Genomic DNA, 15,605 nt, shown 5'->3' on the forward strand with positions numbered 1-15,605 from the left:
TTCAGGGCTCCACATCCTCTCTCATTTGTAATATCATCTTGGCTTGGACTTGGTGCACAAACTTGGACATGGGGAAACAAAAGTAGCCATACTGACAGAACTATTTCCTTTTGGGTATAACTGGCATGGAGCAGAAAAAGCATACATTTAGAAGAAAAAGATTCCATGTAGGAGGCTAGCACTCCTGAGTTACTAGATAGCTGTGACAGACGACTAATTCCATGGATTAAAGATATGGCAGAGTGGCTGGAGTGCTAGAATGTTCTCAGAGAGCCACTGTGGACACTGTCTTGTCCTGCTTCAGTATTTTCCAAACATGGAATCCACCATTCCAGTAAAAAAGCACATCTCTGCCTCTCCACCATAATCCTTGAGACTCAAATCTAGTTTGATTATTCCCATAGAATTTTCTGGTATTTTTCATTCCATCAAGTAGGATAAAGTGTGTGTTTCTAAAATATTCCCATACATTTTTTAAAAATTTTATTTAAGGTGTACAAATTTCATGTATTTCATATATATATAGGTTTAGGGACCTATCCAATCTTTATAATATCAGAATGTAGAAAGAGACACAAAGTAAAAAAAGAAAGAAAAGATCAGTGCTGAGGGTTTTCCTTTTGGTCTAACTTTCCAAAAAATTTGGTCACAGAGTGATTTATTCTAGGCTTCTCCTGATCCCTCCAGGTCATGCTCCTAAAATATATTGCAAAGCAACATTTCATTTTCTGAGTTAGGGAAAAGATTCTTGGGGGACAGTGTTGAAGTTGTGTCCCTAGGGAAGGGTCTCACTGAATCTCAGGGAGTCCATGTCAAATCAATAAGAATGTCCACCAAGCTCTGGTTTTACCATAGATTATATGCAAGCAATTGTTATAAACTCATCATTTTGAATTCCCCAAAAGAATGTTATCTGAGAGCAGAGGCCCACCAAACATTCTATGTGGGGACTTTAAAACATTCAAGGAAAAGAGATCGAAAGGATAATTTGATTTTTGTGCAAAGAAATTAAAATCTATGTACAGTTTTTACATAACATGCACTTCCTATGAGGTTTTGAAGATGCCTTGCACATTCTAAAGAGCAGTATTCCTGGGGTCAGTGTTGTGGCTTAGCGGGCTCAGTCACTGCCTGCGACACCGGCATCCCATATGGGCTCTAGTTCGTGTCTCAACTGCTCCACTTCTGATCCAGCTCTCTGCTACAGCCTCGGAAAGCAGAAGACGGCTCAAGTCCTTGGGCCCCTGTACCCACATCGGAGATCCAGGTGAAACTCCTGGCTCAGCTTCAGGCACTGTGGTCATTGGGAAGTAAACCAGCAAATGGAAGATCCCTCTCTCTGTCTCTCCCTCTCTTTCTGTAACTCTGCCTTTCAAATAAATAAATCTTTTTTTAAATGTAGTATTTCCATGGAAGTCCAAGATCCTCTAGTAGTGCCTGTGGGGGGGGGGGCTATGGAAAGGGAGCACCAAGGCTACAACCTTGCATGTACTTCTCTCTGTGTGATTTAATTTCAGACATGGTTCTGCTACTGCAAAACCCCTGAGAACCACCCCAGAGGTGGTGCGGTGGAGGTGCTCATGGGAACACCTGCCTGGAGCAGTTACCTGTCTGTGCAGCCAAGCTTCACTTTCATCCTCGTGTTTCTGAAATGAAATAAGAGCATTAGGAAAGGGGGATGCGTCATGTCTGTGACCAACCACGCAGAAAACAATTTCACTTCACCTCCATGCTGGCTGCCCAGGTACAGAAGAGCTGCTGTGGTTTGCTCTGAGGGAGGAGTGTGATAATCCCTGGCTCTCCTCTTTGTCTCACATTATGGCTTGGAATGAGATACACATGTCCTTGAGCAAGAAGAATGCCATGGGCCCCCATCCATGAGTTCACACTCATAGCAGGGAACAACCTGAGGAAGCAGGTGGTACTTCCCCCATTTGGTGGCCGCCACTGACAGACATGTGCCCACTTAAAGACAAACGTGGGTTGCCACATTGTTGTAGGATTCACGTGCCTGCATGTGGACATTCAGTCAAAATTCCAGGTGGTCGTTCTGATTAAGGATCTGCTAGAGCCAAACCCCTCTAAAAGGGGTTAAAACGTTAATCAAAATTTTTTTAGAATGCTGTGCAAAGGAGGCAAAAATAAAAATAAAATCCTGAATGTCAAGACACAGCTGTTTGGCACATGAGGTGACACCCTAGGCTCCAGGCTCCTGGGGCTGGTGCTCGCTTGGCCTTGGGCAGCAGCTCTTGTACCCGTGGGTCATCATTAGGGTTTCTGTTCCTGACACTTGCATGCTAACCAACCCCAGCTGCTCGACTGTGCATCCACTCTTTCCTCCCAGAAACAAGCCCTTGTGCCTCACCTTGAAACCACTTTGACAGAGCAGGGAGAGCAGCTGCCCTAGGGCCCTTGTTCTGCAAGCCATTCTCCCTCTCAGTGGGAGAATTAAAAATTTCGGGTCAAAAAAATAGTTTCTGAAAGAGCTGCCTGAATGTGTTAATTGAAAATAACCCTAGGGGACCTGCTTCTCAGGCTGTGACTTAGCAGCATGGCCCCATCAGGGCTTTCCTCCTTGCCCCTTGTATGTGTCTTCAATTTCTCTCCCGGTGTTAGCCTTCTCCAACCACCCATTGATCCATTGCACCTTGAGGCTCCTAGACCCAGTGCCGGGCTGTCACCCCCAGGGCTATCTGGCTTTGGGTCCCGAGGAAGACAGAACAGCAGAAATGGAGCAAGGCAGGGTGAGCGCAGACTTCACCCAGGCTCTGTGGCCCGAGGCCAGCCCCTGCCTGCCTTGAACATCAATTAGGAAATGAGGAGAGTGCTCCTCTGTCAAACAGCGGCGAACCGCAATCTACAAGGTCCTGGGTTTTCAAAGCAGTACTTAATGTATCCACAAGGTGGCACCAAAAGCAGAGAGCTGGACACACACGGATGCTTAGGGCACCAGGGAGCCCTTAGCTCCAAATGACGTGGAGGCCTCCTGCCTCCGGTGCTTATCACCCCTCCCCGCTCCAACACACACGCACACTCCGTACCTTTGTGCACACCCCCGTGGTGGCATCGCAGAGGGTCAGGATGGACACATTCTGTGCCCGGTTCAGCCAGGTCACCGCGACCTTGGTGCTGGTCGCCCACTTCACCATGGTGATGTAATACTCCCTGAAAACACACAAACACGCAGGATGAGGCTTTGCAGGAATCCGCACAGGGCATGGAAACCAGCAGGCAGCTCCTTCCCGGGCCTGGATGCAGGGGCCAGTGGCTGGAGTGTGTGAGTGACAGACATCCAGAGAGGGTCTCAGGTGGGTTTCTCTGCACGGTGATGCAGAACTCGGAGGGTAGCCGAGGCTCGGAGCTGTGCTAAGATGAACCGGGAGAAGTTCAGAGTCCCACGCAAGTGCACGCGGCCCACTGCTGGCCGTGCTGGCCAGCTTGAGGGGGTGAGGGCATCTGGGGCTGCTCTGTAAGTCACACATTCTGGGAGACACTGCTGTGTTGACTTCATTTTCACATCTCAGTCCAAGGCCAACGCACCAGTCCGTGTTAGCAGGAAGTAGAGCGCCGCACCCATCGCTACTCTCTTTTCTGCTCTTCCTTGAGATAAATGCCCAGGGACACTCTCGCTAATTAGGGAAATTGGATCATGGCTCTGGGTTTCAGGTGAATTTGGTTTGATATCCCATATGTCACGTGCCTGATTTTGCCGAAACCTGAAAATATCACAGAGTTTTTTGTGTTACCCTATATGTGTAGCAGGAGGGGTCTTGGGGTTTCTGGTCATTAATTTGATCATCCAGGGCCCTCCAAAAATTGAATTAAAAAAAAAAACACTCAACCATTTTATATCCAAGAGGAAGAAGGAAACGTCAAGAAAATAAGTGGCCCCAATGAATATCCTCAGGTGAACTCCCAGAATGTTCTCGAAGCCAGTGAACATGCATTCAATCACCTAGCCCATCTATATCTATAATGAGATCTACTGTTCTGAATGATTACTTTGTGGTCTTACAAGATCTCTTATCACTAAAGACTGTGGCACATTCACCAGACAATTCCTAGTGTGCTGGAAAGGGACTTCACTGCATTTAGTAATTATTCTCAACAGAAAGGACTAAATGACCAGGTGCTTCGCACTAAGCCCCAGTGAGCTAGGAGATTAGACGGCTGAATGCCTCCCTTCCCCAAATCCACCTGTTAATCAAGATTTTTAAATAACCTAAATCAAGGGCACACAGCACAGGACAAATACAGCTGGCCTTGGCCAGCTGAGGCCTGGAACTGGCCATCACACTCAGAGCTGGTAACTTACTGAGGATATGAGTGGTAAGGTACACACAAACACACCCCCAAGACGAGGGGCACAATCCAGCTTCCATGATTTTCAACCTCTTCAGCTTCTGTGACTGCTGAGAGGGCAGCTTCTGTCTGTGCCATCTGCTTCCCAGCCTGCCTACCCCGGGGAGCCTGAGTCTGTGTATTCCCGGGGTCTGCATCCCCCTCTGTCCTCTGTCCTGGCTCCTGCCCTTCCTTTCAGCCACATTCCCCAAAGGTTCTGCTTTGCTCTCTGGTTCACTGCCCGAGGCTGGGAGGAACATTTATAATGATGGCACTTGGTGATCTCCCTAGGTATCTGCAGACATGAAAAAATTTTATTTCACTGTGCTCCTTAAAAGTAATTCAAGATCGGTGCCCAGCCCTTGTATCACACACACTTCTTTTTGCTTTTAATGGTGTCATAGCTGGTCTTGGAGTCCAGCCTCGGACGTATGTTGAAGAGAATAGTAACTTGAATGGCCATGAGCTAGCACTAGCAACTGTTGGGCACACCTGTCCAGTCAAGGGTGTGGCTGTGATGCCACAGGACAATCTGCACTTAGTCTACTGGCAAACACATTCCAACCACAGGAAGTCAAGGAAGAAAAGGGAAGAATTCCCAGAATGACTAGTTTTTCTCCATGGCCTTCTTACTGACCCAAGAGAACACTATTTGTCTTCCTACTTGCTGGAAACTTCCATCCATCCTATGCCTCTACCTAGTCTTCACAGCATCCTTGTGAAATCATCTTCATAGACGTCAAATACGTGCACTGTTCTCAACATTTCCATTTCTTGACTTGGTGCCATCAGTGGACTTTCATAGCTGAGTGCAAGTCTTCCTTTTGGGAATAAGCTCCCCAGTGAGAGGTCTGGAACAAGTCTTGGGAGAACACCATTAAGCCAGGTGGACAGCGCGGGGGCGGGGCTGGGTCCTCTGGCATCAACAGTAATTGCATGGTCGATATAACTGCTTTATTGGTCATGTTGAAAGTCCTTGGCCACGAAACATGGGATTGCAGCAGCCTGCTTCATGGAGTTAGGGCAAGGTGGAGACATTTCTCAGATGTTTGTCACTTCTTAGAAGAGGGAACCACAGCTTCGTTCCTTTGTGCATGGTGTCAGGTGCCCACTCGACAAAGCGAGTACTGTCCTCTTCGGTTTGTACTTTCCTACTTTACAGTGTCAGGTACGTGGACAATAGAATGATTCTCACAAGCACCACCCACTGGGTCCCTTTCTGTGGCACCTCTCCCTGCGTTAGGGGCAGAGTGTGGCTTAGCAGAGGGCTGCTACAGCTTTGTTTCTATCCTGATTTGAGGTGGAACGTCAATCATGAGTAGTAGAGACCCATGATTTGCTGCCTCCCCAGATGCATTAGCAAGAAGCTAGAGGAGAAGCAAACCACTGAGGCTCAGACTGATACTCTGACATCGGATGCTGGCATTGCAGTGGCGGCTTAGCCTGCTGTTCCACAACGCTGGCCCTACCTGTCTTCGGATGGGACAGCCATTTATCAAAACACTGCTCAAACCCTCACCTGTCTCGCTCTCAGAGCTTCATGCCGACCTCATCAACGTGTAGAACAGCTTCTCATATATGATCAACACTTCCTAACTCCATGAATGTTATCAGTGCCTACACTGGTTGTTTTAAACAATCAAGTCATAGCTGACATATAGGGGTTATTTAATGGGAGTGTTAGTGGTACACAGGTGACACGGACAGCATCTCACAGACAGGCGACAATGCGGACGGGGTGTGGTTCTGCTGTGGAAGGTTTTATAGTTACAGTTGATGTTCACAGGAAGGAAAATGAAACTGTTACCCCCTGGAGAAGTGTCTCCTGGCAGAAATACTTACCAGAATAAGTAAGACTCTCCTAATTCCTGGTGAGCTTATCATTTTCTAAATTTCAAATCTGTTCATCTAAACCAGGGGTGAGGAACTTTTTTTTTTTTCTGCCAAAGGCCATTTGGATATTTACAACATTGTCTGCAGGCCATATGGCATTAACAACTTAAAAATTAGCCTGCTGTATGTGGATTTATTGAATTTCATGTCCCACCTGCGGTTGCCTCAGCAGGGCCAGACCGCATCCCTGAGTGGTTCCATAGCCATGAAATGGAATGGGTCCTGGCTGTGAGCTTGCTGTCAGGGGCCAATGGGGAGCACCTGCTTGGCTGACCCGAGTGGCCCGTCCGCACGGCCACATCACGTGTGATTTACCGGCACAAGAGATTCCCAGTATCCGCGGTGTCTCCCCAGCCAACCTGAGGTCGCCTTTCCCAACTTTGCTCTCATGTCTATAAAGATATACAAAGAATAACAATGCCACTAAAAGTTAGTGTTGAGGACCTGTAACTGCAGTGCAGATGCACCTGATGGAACCGAGCAGCAGCTGTCCACATTTGCTTCCTGGGGGACACAGGGCAGCACCAGGCATGGAAAGCAGGCAGAAAGCACCAGTCCCCCCCGTCATGGCCTTCTCCTCCCTGAAGAATGCGGGCTTGCCCCGACCAGACATGGCAGACGCCAAACCTTTACTATATGAGTGCTAAGGAAGGGTCTTCTTTTCCATCTATACCAGCCGACTCAGAAAGTCAAGGAAACATCTCCAAGAAGGCTGAAGAACAATTCCCACTCAGCGCTGTCAAGACACATCAACTGGAAATGTGTGAGACTGTGTCTTCCAGATGACAAGGAAAAGTTAAAATTTGATTTTGTAGAGAGGCAGAGAGATAGGGGGTAGGAGTGTGGGGGGGAGGGCGGGAGGGGGAGGGAGAGGGGGAAGAAGAAGGGGAGGGAGGGAGAGAGAGGGGCAAAGCATACTCCCGTCTGCTGTGTCACTCCCCAAATGCCTAGGAGCCGGGAACTCAATGCAGCCTCCCATATGGGTGGTAGGGACCTGAGTACTTGAGCCATCACCTGCTGCCTCCCCGTGAGTGTTAGCAAGAAGCTAGAACTGGGAGCCAAGCTGGAACTCATTGAACACACCCCTGTCTTTCAGTTTAGGCCTTAAAGGTCAGAGAGAGCAGTCCAAGGCAGCCCTCAACCTGTGTCTGTGGCCAAGTATCAGGCAGAAAAAGATGAGGGTCTGACAAACATGGCAGGATAGAGAAAAGGAGAACCACACAGCTTTTTGTGAAAAAGGACACAGCTGGAAACTCGCAACTTGAGATGGAAAAAGGTGTGTGAGGGGGTTTCCAGGGAACCAAGATGGAAAATTAGATAAATCTGATTCAGGGAAAGTACGGGAAACTGGGGAGGTTCTCCCCAGGGCGGAGGGAGGCGACAGCGAGGTACAACCGTGGTACAACGGCAGAAGACAGGTCTTCTCCACACGGGAGAACAGCAGGCTTCTTGTGGGAAAACCAGAGAGGGCACCATGACCAACAGCACAGAGGCTGGGGCTCTGCATAGAAAAAAGATGAGAACGCGCAGGCTTCAAAAGTCTTCCCTGTTCTAAGAGATTAATAAAACAGTTATGCATATTATAATACATTCTCTGAGTTATAAGGAAAAAGAAAAATCACAATAATTCAGTAGAAAGGAAATAAGTTTTGACAAAGAGTCAAAATGTAGGATGATCTAAAATTTTTCCTATGTAATATGTCTATTGTTGGGTATTATTTCAATTTTTTACTTCCTTGATAATGAGAATCTATTTTTATTTTTATTAACATAAAGAGAACAGATTTCATGTATTTCACAGGTACAGTCTAAGAAGATAACCATACTTCTTATTTAATGCATATCTTCTACTTAAATATACCCTATATTGCTTTAAGAAGGCAACTAGGGGCCGGCACTGTGGCATAGCGGGTAAACCCACTGCCTGTGGTGCCAGCATCCCATATGCGCACCAATTTGAGTCCTAGCTGCTCCTCTTCTGATCCAGTTCTCTGCTATGGCCTGGAAAAGCAGTAGAAGATGGCCCAAATCCTTGGGTCCCTGCACCTGCGTGGGAGACTGGGAAGAAGCTCCTGGCTCCTGGCTTTGGATTAGCACAGCTCCAGCTGTTGCAGCCAACTGGGAAGTGAACCAGTGGATGGAAGACCTCTCTCTCTCTCTCTCTCTCTCCTTCTATCTCTGTGTAACTCTTTCAAATAAAATAAATAAATCTTAAAAAAAGGCGGCAGCTCAAAATTAAAAGTTCAAGTGTAAAAAAGAGATGACCTCCAAAATAAATTCATCCATAGCTAGTTCTAAACTATCATCAATTGACAATAAAGTCAAACTCAATAATATAAATAACATAAAGAAATACTAGGTGAACATTTTATAGAATGATACACATGCAGTACATTTGTAAAAAATCAAAAATAAAAGCTAACACACATCAACAATGACGACACAGGAACCAGAAGAGAGGAGCTGGTAGACTCTGAAAATGAAAAAAGATCAGGAAATGGAAATGCTAATTATGCTGCATTACCTGATTTCACCTGTTTGTGCCTCATACATGTGTTGAAATACTGCACTATACTCCATTAAAATGCACACGTATTAAATGTCAACAAAAATCTAAGCATATATTCATGAATACAGATTTCAATGAAAAGGAATAGGAACATATTGTTTTTCAGAAGAAAAGAGAGAAGGATTGAATTTATTTTTATATTCAAGCTCTGTGAAGACAGAGATCCTATCTCCCATATTCATTTCTACATTTTCAGCACTTTGCATGGTGCTTTTCTTGGAGTAAATATTTAATATTTGTTAAGGAATGAATATAATGCTGATAGAACAGCTGAGATACTTTTTGCAGAGTACCTAATAAAATAACCATCAAATTCACATGTAAGATGGAATGGACAGAATAGTCAAATGCTTTTAAAAAGAAAAATGAGAGATTTATAAAAAATTTACTAATAGCATAATATAGCTAATAGAGCTATATGACTTCTTTTTTAAAAAAAATATTTCATTTATTTGAGAGGCAGAGAGAGTGAGTGAGAGTTAGTACTTGATCTACTGGTTCACTCTCCAAATGCCCACAAAAGCTGGGACTGGGCCAAGCCAAATCCAGGAGCTCAGAACTTACTCCAGGTCTCCCACACGGGTGGCAGGGCCCAGGCACATGAGCCATCCTCCAGGTCCTCCCATAGTGCACAATAGCAGGAAGTTTGATTGGAAGAGGAAAGAGCCAGTATCCAAACTCAGGTCCTCCAACAAGGGATGTGGGTGTCCCCAGTGGAGTTCTATTTTTTTTTTTTTTTTTGACAGGCAGAGTGGACAGCGAGATAGAGACAGAGAGAGAGAGGAAGGTCTTCCTTTTTCCATTGGTTCTCCCCCCTATGGCCGCTGCGGCCAGCACACCACGCTGATCCGAAGCCAGGAGCCAGGTGCTTCTCCTGGTCTCCCATGCGGGTGCAGGGCCCAAGGACCTGGGCCATCCTCCACTGCACTCCCAGGCCACAGCAGACTGGAAGAGGAGCAACCGGGACAGGATCCAGTGCCCTGACTGGGACTAGAACCCGGTGTGCTGGCGCCACAGGTGGAGGATTATCCTAGTGAACCGCAGCGCTGGCCCCCCAGTGGAGTTCTAACCACTGTTTCAAATGTCTGTCCCATGACTTCTACTGATATATTGATCAGCAGATCCATAAGTGGGTGGGCAGCCTGAAAACACAAAAGTTTACATAAGAGGACAGCTTGTATAAGAATTCAGCATTTCACATATGTGTCATCCAGAGTCCCAAGAGGAGGGAAGACTTCTGCAATAAACGGTTCTGGGAAAAAACACTTAATTCTAATAAACGAGCAAGCAAAGAACAAGGACACATTTCTAGAAAAGAAACGCAGGAGAAAATTAATCATATGCACTCAGTAGCTTCTATGGGTAGTGGGATGACAAGTGGTTATTCTCTATGCTGCATAGATTAATTTTTAAATAAGAAAAATGTTATCAAAAGGCACTTAAGGTTTTCAATTTAAGGTGGATAGGTCACATTTGTTTATTTCTTTTCCTTCTAGAAATCTAGTTGTGATGATAATATAGCAATAAAATAGGTACATATCCACAAATAATAAAGATAACAGAAAGAAATCAAGAGATTCTAACACATTTCTCAAAGACCAGTGGCAGACCAAAGAATAATGAGGAATGAGTCTGGCTATAGAAAACAGAAGCTGGCCGGCGCTGTGGCTCAATAGGCTAATCTTCCGCCTGTGGCGCCGGCACACCAGGTTCTAGTCCCGGTTGGGGCGCCGGATTCTGTCCCGGTTGCTCTTTTTCCAGGCCAGCTCTCTGCTGTAGCCCGGGAGTGCAGTGGAGAATGGCCCAAGTCCTTGGGCCTTGCACCCACATAGGAGACCAGGAGAAGCATCTGGTTCCTAGCTTCGGATCAGCGTGGTGCGCTGGCCACAGCGGCCATTAGGGGGTGAACCAACAGAAAAAGGAAGACCTTTCTCTCTGTCTCTCTCTCTCACTGTCCATTCTACTTGTCCAAAAAAAAAAAAAAACTGAAAAAAATCTACAGAATTATTAACCCCTGGGAGAATCTATGGGATTCAGAGCTTTGAGTAAAAGATAGCACAGAGTTGAGTAGCACGATTGAAATACACATCACTGAGAGTCTGTGGATGAAATAGGTGACAAATGGGAAGAAAACACAGTTAGATGTGTATTACTTCAAAATCTAAGAAGGAAAAGGAAAGGAAATAAAACAGGTGACTTACAGAGGAATAAGTCCCAGAAAAACTTCAGGCTTATCCTAAGAAATACTGAATGCTAGAAGCAATTGAACTACACGATCTAACTTTGAGGAATAATGATTTTTAAAGTATCATTCTATATTCAGCTAAAATTCTAAAATTAAAGGAAAAAAATCAGACATGTCTAGGTTTTCAAGAAGTCATAAACTTCATTTCCTGTACTCCTTTCTTAGGAAACCATCTGGAGAATGTGCTCCAGGCAAAAGTGGGAGTAAATCAAGAGAGAAAATGACATTAGATCTAGGAAAGTCACTTTAACCTGGAGCGCAATATGGGGAAGTCCCACGGTGACATTAGTATAAAGGATATAAAGTAATTCAGACTCCAGCATGGCTGTGGAGGCTAGTTGGAGAGCCAGATTTGGAGAAGAGGAAAATATAACAGGATAGCTAATAAATGTCCAAAAAAAAAAAAAAAAAAAGGAGAGAGGACATGATAAAATTAAATGATGCAAGTAAAATATAAAGGCAATGAGGCTGGCGCCGTGGTTCAATAGGCTAATCCTCCGCCTGTGGCATGGGCACACCGGGTTCTAGTCCCGGTCGGGGCGCTGGATTCTGTCCTGGTTGCTCCTCTTCCAGGCCAGCTCTCTGCTGTGGCCCGGGAAGGCAGTGGAGGATGGCCCAAGTCCTGGGGCCCTGCACCTGCATGGGAGACCAGGAGAAGTACCTGGCTCCTGGCTTCAGATTGGCACAGTGCGCCGGCCTCAGTGGCCATTGTGGGGTGAACCAACGGCAAAGGAAGACCTTTCTGTTTCTCTCTCTCTCTGTCCACTCTGCCTGTCAAAATAAATAAATAAATAAAGGCAATGAAAAGTCCAGGAAAAAAAGAAGTGAGAGAAAAAGACACATAATCACAGTGCACCATTTAGCTTTATCTTGAATGATAATTACTTAGCTATGATCAACTGAATGTTATTTATCAGTCTTATTCTTTTAGAATCACCCTATTAAAAAAGGAAAATTTAGTTATTGCCACAAACTGTAAATTCGATCAACCTCAATGAAGTCAAAATATCAACAAAGATCACCTAAGTTACTGGGTGTTAGGTGCAGGGAAGAGACATGGAGGAATGGTACAAGGCTAATATACTCATTTTATGAGTTGGAGAGTTAGGAACTCTGCTCTTGTTAATGGAGTGGGAAAAACACTGTGAGAATAGGATATTATTTTATTTCATAAAGGTAACCAATGCAGAAAAAATGTACATACTCATACATAAGAAAAAGGTGGAGTGGGCAGAGGGTTAAGTCTGCTGAATTACTGTCTAGCACAAGAAAGAGACAATAGATAATATAGGAATTAATTAATAAGGCAGTGAAGTACTTTTATTATTTAGTACTCTATCAGGAAAAAGAGCAGAAAGAGGTAAAAGTCATCTCCATTCTGGGGGTGGGATGGGTTAGAATGGTAGGCAGGGACAGTTATTTTTCATTATAAACCAGTCTGCATTATTTGTTTAAGTTTTATTTATTTGAAAGGCAGAGTGACAGAGAAGGGAAGGAAGAGGGTGAGGGGGAGGGAAGGGGGACACAGTGAATTTCCATTTGTTGGTTACTCTCCAAATGATGCAACAGCTAGGCCACACTGAAGCCAGGAGCCAGAAACTCCATGTGGGTCTCCCACATGGGTGGCAGGGGACCTAGCACTTGGGTCATCACCTGCTGTCTCCCAAGTGCCTTAGCAGAAGCTGCATTGGAGTGGAGACAGGACTGAATCCCAGGCACTCGTATGAGTTGTGGGTGTCCCTAGTGGCAGCTTAACCTGTTGTGGCCCCCTAACACCTGCCCTTATTATTTTAAAGCATTAATAGGTAGTACACTGACATAAAGGAGGAACAAATTTAAAAGTAGATAAAACATATTTTAAAAGGAGCATCATGCTGTGCAGCAACAGTTTAGGTCCCTGGACGAGGCTGAGCTATTGGGCAGTGCAGCACACGCTGGCAGCTGACACAGGCACCTGTCCTCAGAATGCACCTGCTCATGGCTGCCCTGGGTGCTTCAGCCAGACCAGGTTCACAGAATGAGTTTTTGAAGGTCCTCAAGGGGGGGCAGGTGAGAGAATCCAGGTAACAGAATGATTGATAATGCCCACTTAACAAACAACATTAAGTATCCACAAGATGGTAACATCAGATTAGATAGGCAGCAAATAGAATACAAACACTGAGTGATGGAGAAGGTGATAACAGCTCAATGTTTTGGGGTTGACATTTGGAGCAGCAGTTAAGATGCGTCCCAAGTTGGAGTGTCTAGGTTTGTGGTCTGGCTCTTTTTTTGTTTTTAAAGATTTATTTATTCATTTGAGAAGCAGAGTTACAGAGAAGGAGAGATGGAGAGAAAGGTCTTCCATTACTTGGTTCACTCCCCAAATGGCTGTAATGGCCGGAGCTGGGCCAATCTGAAGCCAGGAGAAAGGAGCTTCTTCCAGGTCTCCCACACAGGTGCAGGGACCCAAGGACTCGGGCCATCCTCTACTGCCTTCCCAGGGCATAGCAGAGAGCTGGATCAGAAGAGAAGCAGTCAGGATTCGAACTGGTGTCCATATAGGATATTGGTGCTGCGGAGGGAGGCTTAGCCCATTTGCCACAGCACCAGCAACCCCTGGATCCTTCTAATTCCAGTCTCCTGCTAATGTACACCTTGGGAGGCAGCAGGTGATGGCCCAAAATCTTGAGTCCCTGCTACCCACTTGAGAGACCTGGATTGAGTTTCCAGCTCCCAACTTCAGCCTGGCACAGAACCAGCAGTTGCAGGCATATGGGAAGGTGGATCTCTATCTCTCCCACTCTCTTTCTGAATTGCAAATTAAATGAAAATAAATAAAACTTTTAAAAAGTTTGTTTCAACAAATACAACCCACTCTATAATGAGGGTTTGCTCTTCTAGTTCAGCAGAGGGTGGCTGGGTCTATTTAGAGCAGCCTAGGCCCTTGATGCAAAGAGCATCACCAACTTGGGACAGATAAGGGGTTTCACATAGAACAGCAGTAAAGATCCAAGCTGGCTTTTTCACCAAGCCAAACATGGATCACTTAAAATATATAGACAAACTGAGTATAGTGTACTTATTGAAAATAAATAAGGGAAGAGGCAAGTGATTTGATTTTGTGGAGTGTCGCTCCCCCTCTTCGTGGAGGAGCAACACTAAACCCTGCCTAGGCTTCATATCCGAGTCACGGCACCATTATGTCGCTCCCCCTCTTCGTGGAGGAGCAACACAGGACCCTGCGCTGTTCTTTCGTCTGCTCGGCCCTCCCCGGGTTTGCTGCTGGTTCTTCCCGGGTTGGCTACTATCCCTTCCACCTCCGTGGAAGGGCAGTTCCCCCTGGCCGCATTCCCCACTTCCGCAGGGGAGCGGCACACCGCCGGCCGGCTCTTCTCGGGGGCTGCACAGGTGTTCCTTCAGCTAGATGTTCCCCATAGATGTTCCTGGTGCATGCCGTCTCTCTCCTCCTTTATAGTCCTCCTCCGCCAATCCCAACTCGGCTGCCCACACGCCGAGTACGCTGCTCTCCAATCAGGAGCAAGTCCTACAGTTAATTGGTTGAACTGGAGGCAGCTGTGCGAAAGCTGTTTACTTCTCTCCCAGCGCCATATTGTGGGAGAGCAGATGCATAGAATAAGTCTTAATTCCAGTAACAGTCTAGTCCGAGCTGCTCCCCACAGTGGAGCAAAGCTTTAACATCTAGAGTTCTAAGGGCTTGGATGTGCTGACTTCTCTTGGGAGCTTTGCTACTGTGATTTCTTAGTTATACAGAATGGGCACTCTCACAACGCTCAGGAGAATGTCCAGGTGCAGTGACTGGGGTCAGCCTGGAGGCCCAGCTGACTTGTGTCAGGCCTATCTCTTCATCAGGGCCCCTTTTGCCAGGACAATGCCACGTTCAACCCTCCCAGAAACTCACTGTAGAGGTTTTTACACTCACTGTTCACAACAGGCAGGGGGTTCTGTGCCCAGGAATGCAGCCCACAGACAATGCAGCAAATAGGCCCCCTTGCTCCAACCAGGGGCTGGATCTGAGGTACACAATTCCTTTTTGCTGGTGAAAACAGGGTGATAGAACCTTCCAGAACCATAAATCCTCCAAGAAAACCACATTTCTCTCTCCCTCTCATTATCTTTTTGCAGTGCTAATGATCTGTGCCTTCCCACCTCACATTATCATGTATTATCACTATTGTCTCCAATGCCAAGTAAGCAGGGCTGAAATCCCCTTGGGACAAAGAGCAGAAAGCAAAGAGCAAGGCACAGTTGTTCTTATTATCATGGTCCAGTCCTGAGGCATGGGCACAGAGAGAAGTCTATCACCATCTTCTGACCTGATACTGTCTGTCAAGTGGAGAAGGGGGAGGTACTGATCCAAAGGAGAATCTAGAGGGACATTATAATGAGAAAAATCTCAATGGAAATGAAGTCAACAGTGATTAGAATGGGTCACACCCATTAGAAGGTACTGGATACTTTACCCAGTGAAATCGTGCAGGGAAGAATGTGAGTCAGTATATGATAGTGAGAGTGGATGTCCCTATAGGAGAATGGACTTGGTTATGGCAGGAATGA

At 46.0% G+C, this 15,605-nt stretch overlaps 1 protein-coding gene across 6 annotated transcripts in view; it reads right to left on the reverse strand.

Annotated features, from left to right (window-relative positions):
• DPP6 (dipeptidyl peptidase like 6) overlaps positions 1-15,605 on the reverse strand; it is a 1,252,024-nt gene that overhangs the window by 122,964 nt on the left and 1,113,455 nt on the right. For all 6 annotated transcript variants that reach the window (XM_051857103.2, XM_051857105.2, XM_070077270.1 and 3 more), the window contains exons 11-12: positions 3,042-3,165; positions 1,608-1,646 (exon numbers count right to left, since the gene is read on the reverse strand). In XM_051857103.2, the coding sequence (XP_051713063.2) occupies positions 1,608-1,646; positions 3,042-3,165 (163 nt within the window). The remainder of the gene's footprint in view (positions 1-1,607; positions 1,647-3,041; positions 3,166-15,605) is intronic.

Source organism: Oryctolagus cuniculus, chromosome 7, assembly GCF_964237555.1.
Source record: "Oryctolagus cuniculus chromosome 7, mOryCun1.1, whole genome shotgun sequence".
NCBI lineage: Eukaryota > Metazoa > Chordata > Mammalia > Lagomorpha > Leporidae > Oryctolagus > Oryctolagus cuniculus.